This window comes from Montipora foliosa, chromosome 8 (assembly GCF_036669935.1).
Source record: "Montipora foliosa isolate CH-2021 chromosome 8, ASM3666993v2, whole genome shotgun sequence".
Classification (NCBI taxonomy): Eukaryota; Metazoa; Cnidaria; class Anthozoa; order Scleractinia; family Acroporidae; genus Montipora; species Montipora foliosa.
Window position 1 is genome coordinate 50,806,896 of NC_090876.1, and position 12,500 is coordinate 50,819,395.

The 12,500-nt window shown below is 39.0% G+C and overlaps 4 protein-coding genes across 4 annotated transcripts in view; 2 read left to right on the plus strand and 2 right to left on the minus strand.

Moving 5' to 3' along the window:
- Positions 1-3,044, plus strand: part of LOC138013014 (uncharacterized) — a 9,180-nt gene extending 6,136 nt beyond the window's left edge. The window contains exons 7-9 of the mRNA XM_068859975.1: positions 810-989; positions 1,825-2,153; positions 2,425-3,044. Coding sequence (XP_068716076.1) covers positions 810-989; positions 1,825-2,153; positions 2,425-2,558 — 643 coding nt within the window. The 3' untranslated portion in view covers positions 2,559-3,044. The remainder of the gene's footprint in view (positions 1-809; positions 990-1,824; positions 2,154-2,424) is intronic.
- LOC138013015 (protein canopy 4-like) lies at positions 2,742-5,776 on the minus strand. Its single transcript, XM_068859976.1, has 6 exons — positions 5,152-5,776; positions 4,928-5,054; positions 4,367-4,461; positions 3,555-3,679; positions 3,334-3,451; positions 2,742-2,996 (listed from the first exon to the last, which is right to left on the minus strand). The coding sequence occupies exons 1-6, from the start codon at positions 5,327-5,329 to the stop codon at positions 2,875-2,877; spliced, it is 765 nt and encodes a 254-aa protein (XP_068716077.1). The 5' UTR covers positions 5,330-5,776; the 3' UTR covers positions 2,742-2,874.
- Positions 5,777-5,975: 199 nt separating this feature from the next.
- On the plus strand, positions 5,976-12,239 carry LOC138013161 (protein canopy 4-like). Its single transcript, XM_068860168.1, has 6 exons — positions 5,976-6,649; positions 6,990-7,086; positions 7,342-7,436; positions 7,979-8,106; positions 8,463-8,580; positions 10,197-12,239. Exons 1-6 carry the CDS (start codon positions 6,346-6,348, stop codon positions 10,310-10,312), a joined length of 858 nt encoding a protein of 285 aa, XP_068716269.1. The 5' UTR covers positions 5,976-6,345; the 3' UTR covers positions 10,313-12,239.
- LOC138013160 (ATP-dependent translocase ABCB1-like) overlaps positions 10,704-12,500 on the minus strand; it is a 7,344-nt gene continuing 5,547 nt past the window's right edge. Inside the window, exons 6-9 of the mRNA XM_068860167.1 lie at positions 12,259-12,456; positions 11,719-11,931; positions 11,372-11,506; positions 10,704-10,916 (exon numbers count right to left, since the gene is read on the minus strand). Coding sequence (XP_068716268.1) covers positions 10,704-10,916; positions 11,372-11,506; positions 11,719-11,931; positions 12,259-12,456 — 759 coding nt within the window. The remainder of the gene's footprint in view (positions 10,917-11,371; positions 11,507-11,718; positions 11,932-12,258; positions 12,457-12,500) is intronic.

The window sequence follows — 12,500 nt, forward strand, 5'->3', positions numbered from 1 at the left end:
TAGGTTAACCGATAAGCCGCGGCCACACAAGCGATTTTTTGCTCGCGCAGGTGATGCGATTTTTTTCAAATTTTGGAGTGTCGTCAGCACGAAAGGGTGGCCACACGAGCGATAAATTTTTTCGAGTTTGGCGACAAATTGAAAGCCGCGCGAATCACACAATTCAAGAGATCTGGGCACTATTTCCTCCTTTAATCTCATTGGTTAAATACTCTTGAGTCGCATCGCAAGCGCGCTGGCCACACGGGCGCGAATCTCTGCGATTTTGTCGCGAAAATTTCAATTCTGGCTTTTTTCTCTGTATCGCGTCACCAATTAGGGGGTGGCCACACGAGCGATTTTCATCTCGCGCTGGAGACGCCAATCGCATTACCTGCGCAAGCAAAAAAATCGCTGGTGTGGCTGCGGCTATAAGGACCACACTAGAACACGAGCAGTCCCTCTTTAACTGCTTGGTTAGTCGAGCATGAGAAAATATGGCCTCGCGAACTCTTCAAATCCAAATTTCGCGCAGCCATTTTTTTCTCGCGCGCGTCTTGTCCTCGCACTCGACTACCTAAGTGGCGAAAAAGGGACAGCTCGTAATCTAGGACCGCGCAAAATGACAAAGGACTGTATTTAACAACCCGATTTTGGGCCAAGGTGAGCAACCAACAGCCGTACTCGACACCAAATGTAATTTATGTGGTATAATTCATTAATTAAGAATTTATGAGTCAAATTAAGAGAATGATACCTTGTTAATCATTCGTTAGGCATGACTAGAATTAAGGTCCTTTTTTCTCAAATAAACGTTTGTTTTTCCTTAGCTATCAGACGGCATACACCGCAGATGACTTTCCTGTACAGCTCCAGCTTCGGCATAGGTTGTATTTTGAGGTTCGAGTCGAGACGAAAGACTCCAGATTGTCAATTCTGGCCTTGGATTGTTATGCCACTCCATCCCAGGACAGAAATTCAGAGCCCCGATACAACCTTATTGCAAACGGGTTAGAATTTAGTTTATTTATTTATTTATTTATTCTGATTGATCTGAGAGTTGAGATGAGCGACTTGATGTATGCAGTTGCAAAATAGGCCTGAAATAATCTATGATTGAACGGGATTTTAGGCAATGACCGTGAGATTGCGCATCACTGCGCATGCTCTGCCATCTAAGCAATCAAGCGATCGAAGAGATGGTCAAGTTCGAGTTCATTTTTTATTCCTCTATGGGAAAAGGAAAGATCAAAATATGACCATTTAATTTACCAGTCGTCTCCCAGTATTTGCTCGTGTAACCGTGAATATGCAAATTCTTGGCATATCTGGGTAAAGGCTTTACGAAAACCTTGGCCAAGGTTTAACGTGAAGTAAATATCATTCTCTGGATAGTGAGTTATCCACTACATAAAGATATCCAGATTTTAAACAGCTGGGACCAGGTAACAAACACTTTGCGACCCTTGATGAAATCCGGCGACGTGTATCTAATTGCTTGCATTTTGTAAACTTTTGATTTGTCTCGGCTGCACTCTCTTCCTTGTCGTGTTGGGGATGTAACGTATTGCATCTGGTAAATTAAACATAGCCTCTTTAATGGACCTCTTTAGCTTGTACGTCTCGTTTTTCCATTTCAGACCACGTGATGTTACTCTAGGGAACTGTTTCTTCATATTTCTTTCAAATGTCATCTTATGCACGTGCTTATGTATGCATAACTTATGAAATTCCCTTGGGAACATCACGTGGTCTGAAATGGGAAAACCAAACGTACAAGCTAAAGAGGTCCACTCCTTTTTTTTTAAATCAGTTTTTACGCTTACTTAAGTTCTTTCTGCATAGATGCCCAGTTGACGAAACAGTTTCCAACCATCCACCCCCTGATCCACAATCTGAGCGTTGGAGCACAGAAGCCTTTCAGTTTGTCAACAGACCCACCCCTTTTGTCTTCATTCACTGCAAGGTTAAAGTGTGTAACGCAACGGATCCAACCTCGCGATGTGCTCAAGGCTGCCAGGCCAGCAGAAAACGTCGGCAAGTGAAACCACTTCCCGAAACCCCCGATGACGTGTATCCTCTGGCCCAAGGCCCGTTTGCATTACACCGCGAGAAGAGAGAGTCTGAGGATATATCTCTCAAGTCGGATCTAAGCATGCGCGTGAAAAGGCGAGGTAAGTACTCTGTAGAGCCACATTTATTCGAAAACTTTGTTTACAATCATGCAACACATTTGCATGTTATAAGAAAAAAACACTGAAATAGGTTTAGAGATGATACAGCTTTAAAGCACGGATGTTCATTGAGCAAGATGATACTCCATTAGTGTTTTATATTTGGATTTCTTTTTTGCGTCGATGCTGAATTATCGAGGGTTATCAGAAAACCTTCATAGTTCATAAAATTAGTTCATTCGACTTACAGCGTGGAATTTCCTTTTTCCAGATATTCAGATGCCAATCGTTGCTGCCCTGGCAGTGGTTATCGGAGTTTGCTTAGTGGGTATATTTTACATGGTGTACCAGAAGAAACAGGAATCCGTACGCCAGTATCAACTGCTTTATGTCGACGACAACTGATGAAGTGGCTCGGTCAAGTGACGATTTGATAGTTGCCATTCCTAGTGTGTTCAAGTTGTTTTTTGTTGAGTTTTTTTTTCTACTGAACCCACGAGTGAATGCTACTGTCTCATTTGGGTCTTCAACAGTTTTAAGTGAAAAACCTGAAAGTTGTGACGTAACTATCATATCCTTTCAAGAAAGAAGTTTTTATCCGTTTTAATTTTTTAAAATTCCAGCAAAAATCTAAATTTGTTAATCCCAAGAGCTTATTACCTTACTCGGGCCACATATTCTACATTTTTCTAAAGCCATGTAGTCACATTTTCCTGTTTTGTTATAATTCCCATTTCATATCCTCTCTCATTGGAATATGTGGTTTTACTGGATCAGTGGAGTTGTCCTCCTGCATAAAGGAGAAGTAGTCTTCCGGCATTTTTGTTGAAGCATCTAGGCAATCTGGAATTTAAAAATATGGGTGAAAGACTTCTCAGATGTTCATCAGAACTTTCAGTTGTGCTCAATTTTCAGTGATAAAGGTAACATACATATACACCATACATGCGCATGCTCACTAGCTCGCTAGTGGCTTAGATGTACCACATGTGTGGGATATTTGGAGTGGCTATTTAAGCTTAACCTCCTCTCTAGACATCATCAATGCACTGATGACCAACGCAGTACCGTCTGCAGTTAGTTATACACCATACATTTATACATAAATGCTAAGTCCCTAAATGAAACAGGTACACGAGCGAGGAAAAGACGGAAAAAAGAAAGAAAAAAAAAAGATCACCTTGTTCGTTTATGTCCAACACTCTTTCAACGCAAAGCCAGTTCATAAGATTTTCCTTTTGATCGCTAAAGTACCATTGGGTCAAGTCTTCCTCGTGTGCTTCGAGTAGATGAATACACTGGCAAATAAATATGATATCACATGATAATACCCAGGATATACCTACACACGATATCGGAGTTGATTCTCTATAGAGGAATATCAGACAATTCTTTGCTAACCTTAAACTTAAGTCTTCCCATTTCGTAAGTGTAATCTTCAACGACCTCATCAGGCAGCTCATAATTTAGTTTCACTTTTGATCGCTGTGCCAAATCATCCATTACTTCACGGAGCTGACTTTTAGCTGAAATTATGAAAGAAATTAGTGCTAAGCATTTTTAATTTCCTTTCCGCAAGTTTGAAGGCCGAGTGTATGTCAGTTGAAGAAGAAAGCTCAAAGCTCGTCGAAAACAACACAAAACAACATGCACCAGTTCAGTTATAGAAGAGAAGGCCAGATAGCGCTCTCCAATGGACAAACAGCGCTTAAATGATGTAGAGAGATCTATCCGGTTGATATTACTATCCACCATCTTTTAAACAACGGAGGCCGGGCCTTCAAGGACTCAAAATTGACTCTTAGCGCTTCGCACACATGCGTTGTTGTTAATTTTGCAATATCTCTTTGCCGTCCTCTCGTCCTCAGCAAAACAACATCACCACCAACAACAACAAATGCTGTAAACTTGACACACAATCAGTATAGAGAAAAAACCTTTACTTTCTTTCCAAACACTAGAGCCGCTCGTAGCTGTCTTATTTTTTGAGAACTGGCACCCATCTTTCATATTAAAACGACATGGAATGATTGCAGAATGACCATTCAGGGTTCTCTCTCTTTTTCCAGTCCACTCACCTAAAGAAGTGACTGTTCTAAGGAAAGGAAACAGGGAGCCGATTGAACCAAGCGAATTGCATATATCATTATGCTGGTAGACAAATGAGATCTAAGTTAAAACTACTGTTGCACGTTAAAAAAATATTCAAGCACCTCCTTTAATGTAGGGAAATTCGGGTCCAGCCCTTGCTTGGTAGAGTTTCATTTTCTGGCACAAATTGTCAAGAACATCCATTAGACGAAGTTCCCTATTAAAAAACATGCAATAATAATAATAATAATAATAATAATAACAATAATAATAATAATAATAATAATAATAATAATAATAATAAAAATAAAAAAAAGAATTGAAGATACCTGTCAACTTAGCAATCGGGTCCTCAGGGTTTTAAAGACAACAAGACTTCGTGTTTGCTTCATACACAACGAACTAAGTTGAAACAAGTTCAGCGAATGCTATCGAGCTTTGCATATTGCAACGATTGTAGGTTAGAAGTTCGACGGCTTTTATTCGCTGAGATTTTGTCGCTCGCTCAACTCTCGGTGCAGAAAAGCTCTGGGAAGGAGATCGAGATTACTACACGTGTGGCAATTTTGATTGGTGAGATCACAGGGTCCCAAGCTGAGATCACGGCATAGTAAATGTTGATTGTCGCGACGATAAGAAGAAGTATCAAAAAGAACACCTGAAGACCCTTTTACTATACCTACGATTTTTCATAATGAATATTTTTTTCACGATCCTCAAGATCTTCAAGTGTGTATCCTCGGGGTATATCCTCTATGTGATTTGTTTTCCTCATTTGTTCAAGGAATTCCGTCACCAAAAGACGACACACTGAAAAGAGAAGGACACATTAGTGTGTGGTACAAAGAACTGGGATTCAACCACTGTTGATAAGTCAGCGAAAAAACATTTTTTTTCTGTTACTTGCCTTGGCATTTAGTTGGCCGTATACTCGCTGTCTCGTGAAACTTTGTAATGTAAGGGTTCTTTTTCTTTGTTTTCGAGTCCGATCCGACGGTGATTGTCTCGATTTCACAAGTAATTAGCGGTAAAATGACTAAGAAATATGCACTAAAAAGAGGTATAAATATCCTCGCTGAATTCATGGTTGAATGGCAGTTATTTCGTTTTACAAAAAAAGTAGAAAAGGAGTTAGATAAGTCAAGAGAAGAAGGCAATAGTATTATTTGTTACTTTCTGATTGGTTAACAGAATCGAGATCCTGGGACGCAGCGACAGCTAAGCAAATAATTATTTCGGTATTTGTAATAATACAAATGCATTCAGACAATCTGCATTTCCGCGAATAAGACAACTCAGAAGTAATTTAAGAATGAAAGATGAAAACTTGCCAAGAGTTTAAAGCCTTTGTATGAAGAAAATTGTCGGCACATGCAACCGTATATCCGAAAGAGTTGCTCACACCGGTGGGGAAATAAAGTACAGAGGCGAAATTTTTTGGATTTTTACTTTGTAGTGCTCAACTCACTGCGGAAACATAATGACAATTTTCTTAATCATGAAAATGGTTTGAATAAATATATATTTCACAAAATCACACTTGTGTGTCTCCTTGATTTCCCTGGTCATAACAATCTAAGCTGAAACTTAAGAACGATTCAGATTTTTTAGTTTATTCAGCTTCCAATGCAGCTGCCCTAGTTACACTCTTAATAAGGTCATATAAAAGCCAAATGCCTATTGCAGTTTAATTTATAAACATTAAATTTTATTCAATGAAATGAAGTTTCCGACTTATCCAAGGGATAACGTGTTTGGCGAAAAAGATAAGGAGGCCGAAGTCATTTTGTCGTTTGGTAACTATTATACTGTTGTAACTTGGAGGAGTCGCCTTGATTAAACAAGGTGTTGTACATGAATAAGTTTGCCACGACGTTTAATAATTGACCAAAAATCTACTTATTATGTCAGAGGCGGTCACTGTTTTACGAGTTTTCAATACAACTCTGTGACACGTGGAGATCAGTCGAGGTTTCACTCGGTTCGTTTATTGGACAGCGTCCTTCAGATTCTCTGGTTACAGTTTCATTTTCGAGTATTGTTACCAACGGAAGCATTGCTACGATTTTCTGCAAAAGCTTCACTTTTTTTTTCATCTAGAATGCTTCTTGTCACATGCGGTTTCGTTCTAGTGTTATCTTTTAATATTGTACTATCCAATGAATTCATGCTTGACGAGGAGTTTGTAGTCATTGATGGTATCAGAGTGAGAGCAGATTCGATAAGAGACAACAAAACGAATGATAGCAACAACAAATTGGGAAAGGAGTCGCGGCAAACGGAAAGAGACGATGTTATTGAGGAAGAAGAAAAAGAAGAAGAAGAAGATGACGAGGAGGAAATTGATTATGATGATGAGGATGAAGATTTAGAATCTACGAAACATCTTCCAACAAAATGTCACGGTAAAGTACAAGTCCATTGAATGAGAAATTAGGAGCTTATTTTTAGATTTTTCAAGTCTGAATTCTGGCCAGGAAAGTGAGGGAACCGAGGGGGTTGGGGTGGGGAAGGTAAATCAACCGAATCCGCATAGAATCAAATTTTGAATCACGGTAAGAATTCAATTAACCTCAAACATCATGCATGAGACAACTTCAAAGAACAAGCCTGTGTACATGCGCCTCCTCCCCTGGGAAAAATCGGCGAGATTTTTTGCAGGGGAGAAGGCGGATGTACACAGGCTACAAAGACCTGATTTCTTTAAAATGCGCTGTATATCATTAGTAGCCTTCATTTTCTTAGTTTGTAGGCTTCTGGCAGTGGAGGTCGAGAATAAACTTACGACGGTTGGAAGAATACGAAAAAAACGGGAAAACAAGAGTCCAATTTATTACAAAGAGTAAGTGGCGTTTTATGGCTGAAGGTCTCAACCAATTGTAACTAGCTTCACGTTTTCAGTCCTGAAATAGGCAAGAACCCCCCCCCCCCCTTCCTCTCCCAAAAGAAAAAAAGAACACATAACACCAAACGTTTTCCCGCTCGTGCTTATGAGGGATTTATACTCGTTTCCAGTCTATCACCAAATCACTTTACATTGAAACACCTTTTCGTTTAAGACCCAAGTCTCTCACTTACTGTTCTTTCATGATGTTAGGGAGATAGTCATGCTGAAAGTGACGGAAGACCTCTGTAATGTTATGACCAAGTATAACATAAGAGCAAAGCATCCTTTCAGATACAAGAGAGGAGGTAAAAGTTCTTTTTATTTAAACAAATTTACCCCAAGATCGCAGAGGTTCAGTTGGAGGTTTCTAACAGAATTCAAAATCATACTCCCTGGCCCTTCCTTCTGCAACTGGACAGTCTTGTTACCCAATGTTAAGTTACACTGTTTCATTTTAAACTTTCAAATTAATGCAAATTGCCTGAAAGTTTAAACATTTCTACCTCGTTACTCGCGCCGGAAGGCCACGAGTAAAAAGAAGGTTAGGATCGCTGTTTTCATTTCCTCAGAGTTTGCACGATTTTGCTACCAATGAGACTTGGCCCAGGGCGCAAGACATAATTTACATAAATAAGCGCCATATTCAAAATTAATCAGCCCAAGGGAAAGGCTTCCTCTAGCCTCTCAGTGAGACCGAGTACAGCCTCTTATCCTCCGTCCAGAGGAAGAGAACAGGCACGCAGGCCACCCTTTTAGTGCCATTGCATTTCCTTGATCATTCGTTAAAATGCAAGGTTGTAAAATGTCATTCACTTCTTCAAAAAACAAGTTCTTATGTTGCATATAGTTAAAAGCCAATACCGACGACAGATTGAAGAAATGACGAAGAATTCTCGCATCCAGAAGTGGATGTTTGCGACACCCGAACAAGACATTGATGACCCGACTGGAGAAATAAGACGACTGAAAAAACAGGTAACTGAAGGAGGACTACCATTCTTTTCAGCTTTGCACTTGCAATGGAATCTCGAGAAAAGTAACACGGTCATATGTATGGTACTTTTGAGTTGTAAAAAGTCTATTTTACAAAAGAAAATATCGACTCGGTAAAATGTTGTCTTTTATCTTAAGAGAATAAAATCAGATGTTCCCTTTTTTTTAAATAGTATGAAAAAGAATGCCTTTTTTGCAAGTGGGAAATAACGTTATCTATATACTCTATAGTGGGATAAAGAATTGCTAGTAACATGATAATCTCGTACATGCATTAACCCTACGAGAGGTTCTCTTTCTGCCATATGCCAAATTTGGATATCATGCTTTTCTTCCAGTGTCATGACATGCTGGTGGATACACAGCGGTCTCTCATTCATTGGTTCATGAAAGCACAATCACGTGACCTAACCAAGTGGCTTTGCGCCAAAAGAGTGTTAGTGGATGACAATCAAGGTTTGAGTTATTCGAGCAAAATAAAAATGATCGTTGTTTTCCTGGGATATCTTAGAATGTGTCATCAGAAGTGTATACGCGTGACGACACATTTAAATTTGCAAGACATGTTTCGGTCGTGCAACGACCATCTTCAGTTGAAAGTAGAATTAATTTGAAGTTACATTTGAATTTATAATATGCTAAACAAAGATAAATAACAACGTGAAATAAATTGGGAATCTAACAAAATAGCCAAAGGTAACAAAAAAGAGTGTACAATGGAACATGTTGATTAGAACGAGAGAGTTAAATTAACGTGATATAATTGCTTATTTAAAGAAGGTTGCTCCCAGGAAATATGTAAGGCCTCTTTTATCTTGACCTGGAATTTTGTGGTCGCACGGTCTATAACTTCAAAACATTCCGCAGAGCAGGAGTTACGGCATGCCTCGGATTGTTGAAGGTGTTTAAAGATATGTGAGGTCCTGTCCCTGTTTAAGTGTTCGCGAATGCGTGTCGAGAGGTGTCGGCTGGTTTCGCCGACATAGCAAGAATTACAGCTTGCACAGGTAAACTTGTAGACAACATTCGAACAGAGTTCAACAGGCACAGGGTCCTTCACACTAAACATGTTACGGATCTTGAAGGAAGAAAAGGCTAGCTTAACATCAAGATTGTTACAATAACGTTTAAGTAATTTACGTAATCTGTTTTGTGCTACAATAGAGAAGGGCCCAACATAAGGTAATTTGAAAAAATGTGTAGGATTAGAGGGAGGACTAGTAGGTGTGTTCGAAAGGGTCTGAGTTTTTGTAATATACTGCTTAATGACTCTCTCAACGATGTGACTGGGGAAAAGGTTTTTACGTAAGATTAATAACAATTTCTTGATATCCTCACTTAAACAGGGACAGGACCTCACATATCTTTAAACACCTTCAACAATCCGAGGCATGCCGTAACTCCTGCTCTGCGGAATGTTTTGAAGTTATAGACCGTGCGACCACAAAATTCCAGGTCAAGATAAAAGAGGCCTTACATATTTCCTAGGAGCAACCTTCTTTAAATAAGCAATTATATCACGTTAATTTAACTCTCTCGTTCTAATCAACATGTTCCATTGTACACTCTTTTTTGTTACCTTTGGCTACTTTGTTAGATTCCCAATTTATTTCACGTTGTTATTTATCTTTGTTTAGCATATTATAAATTCAAATGTAACTTCAAATTAATTCTACTTTCAACTGAAGATGGTCGTTGCACGACCGAAACATGTCTTGCAAATTTAAATGTGTCGTCACTTTTATAAAAATTGTTGTTAGTCTGCTTCTTTCCAGATCTTTTGGAAGTGTATACGCGAAAAAAAAAACTGAGAGAAGGCAAACATGCTACTTTATGTGATGGAGAATATATGAAACATTTCATGCATTTTCTATCACACATTCTCTTATTACGGGGTATAATACAAACTTGTCAGTGACCATAGCAACCTTATGTGATGTGACAAGTGATGAGAAAAATTATTCAAGAGCTATACTACGAGTCATTAATCACAGTCGCTTTGAGTAAAATTAATTTCTTTATGGTTTACCCTGCTTCACAGTGATTAAACAGGCCATTTTTGTTCATTACAGACTGTCTTAAAGTCGATATGCCAAAAACCAACAGAGTTCCTGCACTGCGATATAAGGAAACCAAACCGGAAGGTGATGATGCAAAAAATACTGCAACAAAGCACGAAGAACTGTAAAACAAGCGTGATAAAATGGATATGAATCAAATACTACACAACCGGCTGGCCTCTTTATTGTAAATGGTATCGCAAAGTCGTATAGACTCCTCTCTCATAATGGCGGCCAAATAAAATGTACTTCTGTTTTAATGCTCATAAGCCTTTCTAGCTTCGCCAATACGAGCAAATTTCAAAAGAATATTTTTTTCAAAATGAGGGCAGTAGGTCTAATTAAATAAATACAAAAGAATGTAGAGGAGGTCGACATTTATGAAAGCGGTCTATAGACTCCGAAAAAGGTTGAATAAAAAAAGTGCCCTACATCGAAACATTTACATTAAGTCGACAAGTTTAACAAGTGAGAAATCAAAAATACTCTTCTGTGTGTGAAAAATATTATAAAAATTGATTAAGAATGTTCAGTCTGGTCAACTGTTTCTAAGGTTGTAAGCAAGTGATATAAACGTCTAAGCTCCTGAAGTTCCCGCGGGGTTCCCTGCTCAAGAATGCGTCCACGGTATAAAAGGATTATCTGGTCCGCGGTCTCAACTGTTCGTCGACGTCGCGTAAATATAAGACAAGTTTTGTTTCTGCAGAGTATTGAGGTTGCATCGTTTACAGCCTACACAGAAAAAAAAAATTGAGTTTCGTAAGTTTAATGTTTGCCCAACATCTAATGCAAAGGACTCTATCGGGAGCAAATTAGTTTGTTTTCCGTGGAAGGAGAACAATTGTTTTTTTTTGCCTCTACAGGAAAATTGTTAAAAAATACAAGTCCATCCTTGTAGAGAAATGAAAGCCTTATTATATCTATGCTTCCTTTAATATCTATTAACGTAAGTAAACAAAATTGCCTTTATGAGTGGTAACCTCTGACTTAGCCTTACATTTTTATTTATGAACAAGTGGAAAGCTGATTGACTAATCTAGGGACGGATAGGCTAAACGTACTGCTGACGAGTAAATAACGGAAAAAGTGACTGACCATTTTCTCCTGTCCGTTTCTCTTTCTGTCTGTTTGTGTTTCCTCACCAACAAATGCAAAATGTGTTATAGTAATGACAGTACTGTACTAACCTTTTCCGCTTCCTGTTCTAACTCCTCGAGCACGATAATTGGCGATCTTCTGATAATAGCTCGTGCTATAACAATCCTTAGTTTTTGACTCTCGGATAACACGACCTCGTCTTCACCAGGAACTGTATCATAACCCTTGAGAAACGCAAGACGTTCGTTTTAAGAAAGATATTATCCAAGTGATTTTTACAAGTCGAGCTGGACGTCAGATAGGACGGGACGGAGTAGATAGGTCAGAAGTCGACAAGAAAACAGCTCTCAAACGAAGCGTGCTTCTCAAAACGATGCACCTTTATCTGACACAGCATTTTTTTCGTTCCTTTGCATTTTTACCATTGACTTCTTACCTTCGAAAGCTGCATAATAAAATCATGCGCATAAGCGGAATATGCAGCATCCACTATTTCCTGCCTCGTTACCGCGCAAGCTCCATTATCGTTTCCATAAGAAATGTTATCAGCAATACTGTAATGCGGCATGAAACAGCGATGGGACACCACAGCAAACTGGGATCGTAGCCAGGATAGGTCCAGGACACGAAGGTCTGATCTATCTAAGAACTACAAAAAGCACACAGAAGAGAGAGAGAGTTAGAGAAACAGTAAACGGCAGGAAAATTCTTTTATTGGAACATTTTTATCTCTTTTTGAGACATTGTTCTATGTCCGCAGATAACAGGGAAGACATAAGCCAAAATGTAAACAAGTTTCTTCGATTTTTGGCAAAACGAAAATTTTCTGCCTGACTCTCGTCATTTCACGTGCTTTGTCCTATTTATTAACCAAAACAAGTTACTACTTTTGCTTTAGTGATAGTAAATGTTTTGTAAAGAGACCTACAAAAATCGTTTGAAATCAGTAAAGTATATTGATCAAATCAATACGCACCAGGGCTCCTTTGGCAGGGTCATAAAATCGCTCCACTAGAAGTTCAAGTGGATTTAATTTGTCATCGTCCAACTGAACAATCGCTAACGTCTGTCCTCCGCTGACCTTTATGTTTAGTTGGCTCAGTAACGGAGGGCCCTTATGGAAGGGGTCTGGCAGCTCCACGTGTTCAAAATCTAAAGCTCCCTTCACCTCACCCTTTGAAGACAATTCAATTGAGTTAAATTGAGCTCCCAATGAAA